Below are 11,172 nucleotides of genomic sequence, written 5' to 3' on the forward strand. Positions count from 1 at the left end.
TTAGGCTGCGAGTCTGATGCACACATCGAACAGCATGGCTGATCAGACCAGCAACCAGGAGGGCCTGGTCAGAGACAGGGGAAGAGGCAGACAGACCACTGACAACACGCAGTCCAGAAACTCGTTCGAAGCTATAGCAGGGACGGTGGGTGGACCACAAGGATCACCAAACCTACAAAGGTTTTCCAGGGGCCTGCAGGGCGAGTGTTCCCTGTAGGTATGCCAAGGCACAGGTATCACTATGGCTGTTACTCCAATACAATTATATAGACTTCGCTGTTAACATTCAACACCACATTCAGCTAGGGCAGGAGAGAAAGCAAAAAGAAGACCATCTGCACCTAGACACTAGGTAAACTTAAGTTAGGAATAGCACGAATAAACCCCTTAAAGAAATGAAGGCACAATGAAACTAAAGGCCATCAAGAGACTAAATTACAAATTAAGTACCGCCAACTCTCAAGATTCCCGACTGTGGAGAACAAGGAACAAGGAAGAACAGCACACCAGACCAGGTATAGTAACCTGGAAGGCCCACCTCGGTGTGTTAGTAAGGTTGCATGAACCCCAGTGCTTCCCCACCTGCCTAAAAACACTCCCGACCCAAGGAAAGACCCAAAGTCCATGACAACCGGCTTACCCTAAGGGCAAGGGCCACCACAAACGAAGAGAACCCCAAAGGTAGCCAACCCCAAACATTCCAAGAAAATAATCCTGGCAGTGCAAGGGCAGCCCTTAAGGAGCACACAGAGGAAAGTAGCTCTGAGCACATGCAGCTCCAACACACTAAGCTCCTGGATCATGCTACACAACAATGCACAGAAAAAGCCTCTAAGGCAAAACACCACATATCTGAAGACAGGAGACCGGAGCCAAAGCAACAAGAGAGCAACCAGGCACGTATACAGTAGCATAAGAACTGAGAATGCAGCAGTTGGCTGGCCCCCTTCTGCCTTCCTCCTCCTCCTCCTCCTCCCAAATGAGAGGGGTGGTGGGGCAAACTAGCTTGCATTTGTTTCGTAAATTTTTGATCGTTTCTTTACATTATTTGGAGGGAGGGGGGGGGGGGATCTTTAGGCAGTTTTAAGGCTGCAGTCTTGTTTATAACCAAGCAGTGGTCTGTTTAGTTGTGTTGACTTTCTGGGTACCTCCCTTGATGTTCGAAGACATGAATAAATTCCCATAAATCTTCTCAAGTGCTACTGTTCCCTATACCTCTCTAAGGAAGCTAGGTTCTGGATCATAGACCCCGATAAGCCAATAAGAACTCCACGACTGACGGCACCTCATACTCTGGCACTAAATCAGCATAATAGTTTCAGGGAGCCACAAGGGGCGTCCCCTAGAAAAAGTGCCTTTATAACAGATTATGTGCAACAGCACTAAATATATGAATGTTTATGTCTCAAGTGAGACCTCATAGCCAAGCAGGAAGCCCCTGGCTGGTCCACTCATGCCCTAGACACGCTCTGTCCACACAACAGCGGCGATTTTCATAGGGTTTTAGACTGGTTGATTCAAATAGAATAGTTCAAGGCCTGCAAACCAAAAATTTAGTAATTGGATGACATGTTTTAGATCATCGTAACATTTACTATAACTTATGTAATAATCCGCATAGAAGTTTGGATATTGCATTTTAGCGTCATTGGAATGCAAAAGTGTTAACATTTTTGCATTTAACACACAATTAATGACCCTTAGGATTTATTTGTAAGTGAGGAAAGCGTTTATAGATAATATGGTGTTGTACATGGTTAATAACATATGTGACCCATGATTAATGTTAACAAAGCATGGAATAAGTAACACACTACCTGTAGCAGAGTGCTGAAAAGGTCTACTTTCTTGTCTGTTTCTTCTAAGTGAATAGCGTGATCTTGTTTGCACCTCATTTCCATCTTCCTCTTCATCATCATCATCATCATCATCTTTATCATTGTCGCTGTCATTTGATGAAGAATCATGCTTCCTAGACCTTCTCTCTGGATCATCCTCATACATAAAACGCTTTACTGGTCTGCGCTGCCTTTTAACTCTTGAGTACATGTCTACAAACTGAAATTCAATAAATAGAAAATAATAATCCCAAGTAGATTGTATATGTACAGTGGCACCTCGATTAACGAGAGGCTCTATCTACGAGCATTTCAAGTAATGAGCGAGCCACTCGCAGAACACGTGTGTGTCTACTAACGAGCTTTTCCTCGATTAATGAGCATTTCCGCTGGTTCTCGGACACCTTTTACAACAGTTTTGTTGTTGTTTCGCAAGACGAGTTTTCCACATGACGAGCTCAGTGCTGGAACGGATTAAACTCGTTAATCGAGGTGCCACTGTATTTATCTGTGCCTAATACAGCAACAAAAATATACAAATGTAAAGTATTTTAAACATACCTGTAAATCATTACCACCTCATTTCCAACTTTCAAAGTGGGGAGACATCCAACATAAAAAATAAAGTGTTGAATGTAATAAAATGCCCATTTTGGGGGCTGCCTCAGTAACTTTCTGCTGAATTCGGCTCCAAAAATACTATCAGGCTTCGGGACCTGCGCAAACCTAATGAACATAAATCTACTATTGAACAATGTTGTAAGAACTTGGTAAACTCACAACCAAAACCCTCCAAAAAAATTAAAGAAAATTACATTATTGATTACATTTTCATTACATTAACCCTTAAATGGCGCATGGCTATATACCATTTGACACCCACAGGCGCATATTAATTTAAAAAAAAAAAAAAAAAAAAAAAAAAAAAAATCTTCCTAACCTGTTAATTTGTGTTCACTGATCATGGGAAAAATAATAAAATCGTAAGGGCCATATATTGCCCGCTATAGGGCGGGGAAATCTGGCAAAAAACAGGCGCTGGCTCAGCGTGCATCGCAGGCGGACTGTTGCTCGCCAGCTGTCAGGCTGGAGTTGCCACAAAGAGATAATTACCTAATTATTTCAATGTCTCTGATTTTTTGCAGTTTTTTTTGCTGTAATATTATTCAATAGTGTGTAGTGTGATATATTTATATAATAAAATGAGTGAATCATAGCTGTACTCAAAAATATGGTGTGCATATTGTTGATTCAATTATGTTCATCAAACAGTGAACAAATACTTTGTCGGTTATTACACTATATACACAGGTTATATATAAGTATCTGCATGTTTTGTTCACCATAACGAACCACTAAGTTGCTATTATGAGTCAAAAAGTAACGAGGAGTGACTGCCACACACCAGCCAGCCACTCACTCCCTCAACACCTCACTCGCCCACATTCTCCTCCCACCATACTGTTTTTGCTTTTATTCACTATATACAGACGTTATATATAAGTATCTACATTCGTGTTCACCATAACGAACCACTAAGTTGGCATGCTGAGTGGCAGCCCGCCACTGGCTGCTACTTCCTCCCTCCCTCAAGTCACCTGACTCACCCACATTCTCTTCCCACAATACTGTTTTTGCTTTTATTCACTATATACAGACGCTATATATAAGTATCTACATTCGTGTTCACCATAACGAACCACTAAGTTGGTATGCTGAGTCAAAGTGGCAGTGACAGCCAGTGGCAGCCCGCCACTGGGTGCCACTCCCTCTCTCCCACACCTCACCCGACTTGCCACCATTCTCCTCCCACCATACTGTTTTTGCTTTTATATACAGACGTTATATATAAGTATTTACATGTTTTGTTCACCATAACTGTACATCTAAGCTTGTATGGTGAGTAAAGGCACAAAGACGTAGCTACTCACACAGTCAGCTGGTGGCTGCCGCCCTCAAGGCAAGACGCACTAATATTTCTCCTCCAACAATACTGTTTGTGGTGTTATTACGCTATATACACACATTATATATAAATATCTACCCGTTTTATTCACCATACTTGTACAAGTAAACTGGTATGGTGCCCAAAGACCATAGTGGTCACCAGTAAACAACATGATAAGTCGTGCAGATGATGCCTCCGCCCTGGTAGGCCTGGTAGCCTGGTGGATAGCGCGCAGGACTCGTAATTCTGTGGCGCGGGTTCGATTCCCGCACCAGGCAGAAACAAATGGGCAAAGTTTCTTTCACCCTGAATGCCCCTGTTACCTAGCAGTAAATAGGTACCTGGGAGTTAGTCAGCTGTCATAGGCTGCTTCCTAGGGGTGGAGGCCTGGTCGTGGACCGGGCCGCGGGGACACTAAAGCCCCGAAATCATCTCAAGATAACCGCCCTCACCAAAATGGCGGCTCCCAACCTACTCCTTTTGCTGTTTATACCCTCTATACACAAGTTATATATAAGTATCTACATTTGTGTTCACCATAGCGAACCACTAAGCTGGTATGGTGAGTGCAGTCAATAAAAGGTGGCCAGACACAGTCAGAAGACAATGCCACTACCCTCCCCTCCCACAGCATTCTCCTGCCTCCATGGAGCACAGCGCTAAATATCACCACAATCCTGCTATGATCAGAAGCCTGGTCAGTTTTATCACAGTCAGGGGTCTTCTGTAATATCATTGCTACATAATAGCATGAACAAGAGTATTATGGCATTTTTAGGCGATGCTGTGGTCACCAGCTGAATAGCAGCGCTGTGAGCTCATGCTGCGTGTGTCAGGCTTGGTAGCTCACTCAATACTGAGGCCCCTAACACCCGGGAATTTGGCCCACGATTTAAAAAAAAAATGACGTCTGTTTACAAGAGCCCTGATGAAGGTGTGGTGAACCCCGTGTATCTGCGGGCCATTTAAATCTTGCGTAGTACTCCAAAGCATCATATGATGCGATGCGCAATTTAAGGGTTAAGCAACAGTACAATAAAACACAGTAACCACATTAGTGGGCAAAGAAAAGTACTAAAAATAGTAAGGGAACTGCAAACAATGGCAAGGTGCTGCAATAGACTGTACCACTTTAATTGTGATATGCTGTTTTTTTATCTATACTTTCTGGGTAGTTTTACTCAAAAATAAGTCAACAATTATATACGCTCACCTGGGAGCACGTGTTGGTGAAGCAGCAGCAGATGAAACAAACTATTCCCAAACCACCATATATTATCTACATACAGTACTGGCAAAAATAACAAAAACTTCAGAAAAATAGTTCTAACAAAAACTTTATAAACTTTCAACATTCATATAAAATATCCTATACCATATATAATTATATTATCACTTGGAAGCTTAGATCTCATTGATCAAAATTTGCAGCCACCTTGATGCTATTCTGTCCCAAAATAACACTGCTCACTTCAACATACCATCTGATATACGTATATAACCAGCATTCTTAGACATTCGTAACAAATCTAGTGACACTATCGTGCTACTGGTAAAATCATAATTATTTGTTTGATCAAATAGTAGTACAAATCCTCTGTTATTCTGGTCTTATACCAAGTCTCATCCACCAATACCTAGTCTATTTAACATTTTCATACTATCATATATTTTTCCCCCCTGATTTTCATACAATCAGGGACCATAAAAAATGGAACTTAACCTACCGGGTCCTTCATCGATAATGAACCAGCGGTAGAAGGATCGCGTATCCTCTTACGTCCACGTCTAAGTTTTATTGGTGTTTCCTCCTCATCCTCTTCCTCTTCAGTATCATCAATTTTCTGTCCAGCAGCAACCAAAGAGCTTCTTGTCGTACGTCTTTTCTGTGGGATTTCATCGTCATCATCGTCGTCGTCGTCATCGTCATCATCATCATCGTCGTCGTCGTCGTCATCGTCATTATCATTTCCTCCTCTCTCTTCCTTATGTACTTCTTCTTTAACCTCCTTAAACCTTTTAATGTGCTGTTCAGACCTTTCTCCATCAGATTCTATTTCTTCCTGATTATCGTCATCATCCTCCACAACTTCTGAACTCACCTTATTTCCACATCTATTACGCAACCTTCTACCATCTTCTTCAGAAATATCAGGGTCCTCCCTGCAAAAATATTGTAAATAATCAAGTGTTAAACGGACATTTACCAAAATCCTTTCAAACAGTGTAATATCATTAACCCATTTTCCCACTTTCATGGGGGTGAGGAGACATCATACCAGAAAAAATAAGCAAAAAAAAAAAAAAAGAAAACTAAAAGAGATACCATATATACAGTATAGCCATATGTGCCACAATACATACTGCAAAATCATAACGTAGCTTCATTCAAATTCTAATACACTACCGACACTTTACCAATGCCAACAAATATAAAATGGGGTTGTAGAGAGGAAGTCAGGTAAAGGATATGTGGCAAGCAGAGATAAGCAATACTTAAGATTTGCACTAATTTTGTTACAGAATTCACTTTCTTCCAAAAAATTATCTAGTTTTCTCTTGAAGATGTGCAAGATTGTTTGGCAAAATTTCACTGGTGTCCTATAATTACGTAGGTGAATTCTTACTAAAGCATCATTATAGGTATCATTTTCAACTGTCCTAAAATACATTGCACAATATTTTTCCCAATTTTTCAAAAATTCAGTTTTCCATACACCCAGAGGAACCAATTAATCCAGATAATCAAGGTAGTGCTGCATATAGAACAGTGCTTACATACAAAACAATTATCTCTGTACATGCCAAGATTGTGTAACTACTACTTATGTGAACTCTAATTACTGTACTACAAAAAATATTCAAACCTATATCTCCTCTGTGGGACACGACGGCGTCTATTAGGTCTGCGTGTCCTTGGTCCAAGAGAGCAAAATTCTTGACCCTCCGTTTCTTCATATCGCCGAAGCCTTCTATGTCTGGGCTCTACATCTGCATCCATGTACCTGCCAGTTTTAAGCAGTGAGTAAAAAAAAAAAAAAAATTATTATTATAACAAAAATGAGCTTCAAACATTACAATGCAATCTCAAAAATCAGAACTCAATATAATGAAAACCTTAGATAGCCAGAAGAGTTTTGCTCCTGGCAAAATATAAAGGAAAGTCTTGAGATTTCATGTACAGTGGGGCCTCGACTTACGAATTTAACCCGTTCCCAGAGATGGGCCGTAAGTTGAAACGAATTTTCCCATAAGAAATAATGTAAATTGAATTAATCCGTTAAGACACCCCCAAAAATATTAACTAAAAAATACATTTTAAACCAAATAACACTACAGTACAGTATGTATATCTTACCTTGACTAAGGACTCTTGTTGGTGTATGGAAGATAGGGGAGGTGTTAGTGTTTGGAAGGGACGTCCCCTTCCATTATAACATCAGGCAGTGATGACTTCTCTAGGGTTCTCGTTCTCTCGCTCTCTCTCTCTCCCGCTCTCGCTCTCTCTCTCCCGCTCTCGCTTTCTCTCTCCCGCTCTCGCTCTCTCTCTCCCGCTCTCGCTCTCTCTCTCCCGCTCTCGCTCTCTCTCTCCCGCTCTCCCGCTCTCTCTCTCTCTCTCTCCCGCTCTCGCTCTCTCTCTCCCGCTCTCGCTCTCTCTCTCTCTCTCTGTCCCGCTCTTGCTCTCTCTCGCTTGTCTCTCAATGATACAGGTCTATAATTGAGGAAGGTGGGTCTTCCCTGTTGCCACTTTTGTAGATTGGAACTATGTTTGCCTTTTTCCACACATCTGCTATGACTCCTGTACACAGGGATTTACTGTTAGGCCTCCAGTAAACAGACTACATTGAAAAAAAAAAAGTCAAGGGCACCTCTCCTTGGTACAACAGCCTCGGAAAAGAAAAACCACGAACAATGCAAGTAGCAGCAGCTCACAGTACTGATATGCACCTCGTGCTTACACTACCGCTTAATAATGGTGAAATAAATTAGTTAACTACAATTAATGATACGTGTCAAAGAATCATGACCCATAAATTGGTGTCATCACAAGCTTTCAGAGCTCCATCCCAGCCAAAGTGAACATTTTATGTATTACAATTCTTTTTCTGTGATCAGGAATACATTTTAATAAGACTGGAAAGAAAAAATCTGAATCTTTTTTTTGAAGGCACCGGGGGCTGTCAGCTGTAAAGAGGGACGCACTGCATGGATTAACAAAAAATTCAGGTTACCAAGATTTCTAGTTAACACTTCTGCACCCTGATGACGCTCTCAGCGTCATTAAAACAATACATGCAGTGGGTGATGACACAAATGGTGTCATGCATTAATTTGTGCCTATTCTATTATTAAGTATAAACATTGTGAGTGAAGGAGTTTATTTTTTTTTTTTTTTTTTTTTTTTTTTTTGAGATATATACAAGAGTTGTTACATTCTTGTACAGCCACTAGTACGCGTAGCGTTTCGGGCAGGTCCCTGGAATACGATCCCCTGCCGCGAAGAATCGTTTTTTCATCCAAGTACACATTTTACTGTTGCATTAAACAGAGGCTACAGTTAAGGAATTGCGCCCAGTAAATCCTCCCCGGCCAGGATACGAACCCATGACATAGCGCTCGCGGAACGCCAGGGGAGTGTCTTACCACTACACCACGGAGACTGTCGAGTTGGGTTGTGCACGCACCAGCAATGCTCAGCCTACCTTCCGGTGCGATGAGGGTCGCCCGCCGGACATGCGATAGTGTTAATTAAAATCTATGCAAGTGATATTTTTTCATTTCTTGAGTTTCCAGGTAAAAATTTGGCTAACTTGAATGTCCGGCTAACTCTAAGGAGATGGGCTCCATGTACTTCAGAATATCGAGCGTAAATACGGTAGTAAGTACAGTACTGTACTGCAATGTACAGTACATGTTAACTAACATCTATACACAGCATGCGCTTACTTGCATATTTTCCGTGATGGTCGAGGTTCATCATTTTCAGGCTCGGAACTGGGAACAATGGATGGATAGCCTCGTAACTTCTTATTTCCAACTAACCAAGACTGGTCAAATGAATTAAATTTCTTTTTTCGAGAACTGCGTCTAGGACCTGAAACAAAAATAATTTTAATTAACACTTTCACACTCCGATGTCACCCCAGTCGTCATTAATTTTTCTCTCGCGTCTACTCGGGTGCCGCGAATATGCGTTAATCATTTTAAAATACTTGTTAAAAATTCAAATTTTATCCGATCAATCTAGGAGTGGTTTCAATGATTTAGATAACGCACAATTTGATACAATAATGACGATGTAGCCTGACAACTGAGGTCGGAACACCTGAAAGATTTTAAATACTTTGAGCACAAATTTTAAAATATTTGTTAAAATTCCATTTATTGTGCTATTATTATGGGACTAGTTTTTAAATGTGCACCTTTAGATTGAGAACAATTTGATACCAAAATGAAAGACATAACACGAAAATTGATGTCAGAACACTGGAAAGATAAATAATTTTGTGGTGATGAGCGTCCAAAATTTAAAATGTTAAAATTCCATTTATTGTTCCATTATTATGGTACTAGTTTTAAAATATGCGCCTTTATATGGCGAACAATTTGATACCAAAATGAAAGACTTAACACAAAAATTGATTTTTTCAAACTAAACGAGTATATACATTAGGTTGTAGTTGTGCCAATTGGTGCTCATTCACGGGTAACTTTGCCGATTTTAGGCTTTGCTGTAGGGAGTCATGCCAGGCTTTTGAACCTTACATACATATACAACTGTAGGGAATTCTATTGCGAACACATTGATACCAAAACGAACGAAGTAGCACGAGAATTAAGGTGAGAAAACAGAAACGAGTATACACATTTTACTGATTTCGTGCGCTCACATGTAACTTTGCCGACTTTAGGCTTTGCTGTGGGGAGTCACGCCGAGCTTTTGGAACCTTATATGTATATACACATGTAGGGAATTCTATTGCGAACACATTGATACCAAAACGAATGACAAAGCACGAGAATTAAGGTGAGGAAACTGAAACAAGTATACACATTTGCGGGGTCGCCGCACGCTCACCCACACTGCCGTGAGCGTGACGTCAAAGCCTGTGTGGAGCGCATGCTCTGCACGCGAAAGTGTTAAGGGAACATGGGACAACTAACATTTGATTCATTAATGACTTGAGCATACTCTTTACACCAGACGGCTGAAGTCGGTCTTATGCTCCCAGTATAACACCGTATTTAATTTATGATCATCTTCCATAACAACAGAACTCCACTGTATCTTCTCACAAAGTATTACCATTTATTTAGATTCCTCTTCTCCTTTAAGTACTAGTTAAGGCAGAGGAAAATAATACTTTTCAATCTTCAGTGAAGCCAAGGAAAGTACAGTATTAAGGTAAAGTCAAGTTATCCAGCACCTAAAATACCAATGAACCATTTTTTTCAGGTGGGTCCTTGGGGATTTTGTCACTACCTACCTGGATAGCTCCACCCGATTCAATCTTTTTTTTATTAGCATATTTAGGTACACGTGAATTTGTGTAGCTACCCTAGACATATGAGAGAGTACACTGTGTCAAGCACTAGCTACATGATGCTAAAAATCCCCATCACACAGGATGGTTAGTCATACAGGGCCATGTGATCTAGTAGTCTGCACTGGCAAACTCTGGATGCATTATAAGGATATCATCATGAACATGAGAGCTAATAAAGAAAATAGCAAAGCTTGAGGTACCTCATGACGGCAAGTCTGAAGGGTCTAATAACTAGGAATTCAATGTTGTGTATGCTCACAGTTTTCACCAGGAGTGCTCAGAATTAGGACATTCATCACTTGTAGCCATCCACCACAGGTAACGGTAGCCCAACCTGATCCTGGAATCCACTGTGTAGCACTGTCTGGTGGACGTTTTGTGCTGCAAACATAGCTTTGAGATCTAAACAAATAATAGATCTGTTTTGTTTTTTATACTGGTGCTTTCAGGTCTTTGGGAGTCGGTACCTTCTCTCATAATTAGACCCGAGTGTTAGGAAAATATAGTTTTGACAACAGATGGGGATACCTAGGTCTAATTCCACTTCATCCTTCTTACACGGTACTTTGGCTGCAGTGCCTGTCATTATGGTGGGTGATATTTATGCAAGATGGTAACTATACAAATGAGTTTCTAAACCCTTTATTCTGTGCAGCGATCAGGTCATTTAATATTGCTATTAGGAGGTTCTTGCTGTTGACCTTGCAGGAAAAGATTTTAATTTCCTGCAGAGCAGACTTTGAATCACAAAATAATATTCCTCCTCCTCCTCTGTTTTTTAATGTACTGGTAGCTAGTTCTAGTGCAGCAAGTTCTGTTTGTGTAGAGGTCAGTCAGT

At 40.8% G+C, this 11,172-nt stretch overlaps 1 protein-coding gene across 18 annotated transcripts in view; it reads right to left on the bottom strand.

The window, feature by feature from the left end:
• The window catches only part of LOC123764254 (ATPase family AAA domain-containing protein 2), a 184,430-nt gene that overhangs the window by 91,599 nt on the left and 81,659 nt on the right, over nucleotides 1-11,172 (bottom strand). For all 18 annotated transcript variants that reach the window (XM_069315765.1, XM_069315763.1, XM_069315762.1 and 15 more), the window contains 4 exons: nucleotides 8,734-8,881; nucleotides 6,654-6,791; nucleotides 5,514-5,949; nucleotides 1,818-2,058 (listed from right to left, as the gene is read on the bottom strand). In XM_069315765.1, the coding sequence (XP_069171866.1) occupies nucleotides 1,818-2,058; nucleotides 5,514-5,949; nucleotides 6,654-6,791; nucleotides 8,734-8,881 (963 nt within the window). The remainder of the gene's footprint in view (nucleotides 1-1,817; nucleotides 2,059-5,513; nucleotides 5,950-6,653; nucleotides 6,792-8,733; nucleotides 8,882-11,172) is intronic.

The sequence above is a fragment of the Procambarus clarkii genome, chromosome 82, assembly GCF_040958095.1.
Source record: "Procambarus clarkii isolate CNS0578487 chromosome 82, FALCON_Pclarkii_2.0, whole genome shotgun sequence".
NCBI lineage: Eukaryota > Metazoa > Arthropoda > Malacostraca > Decapoda > Cambaridae > Procambarus > Procambarus clarkii.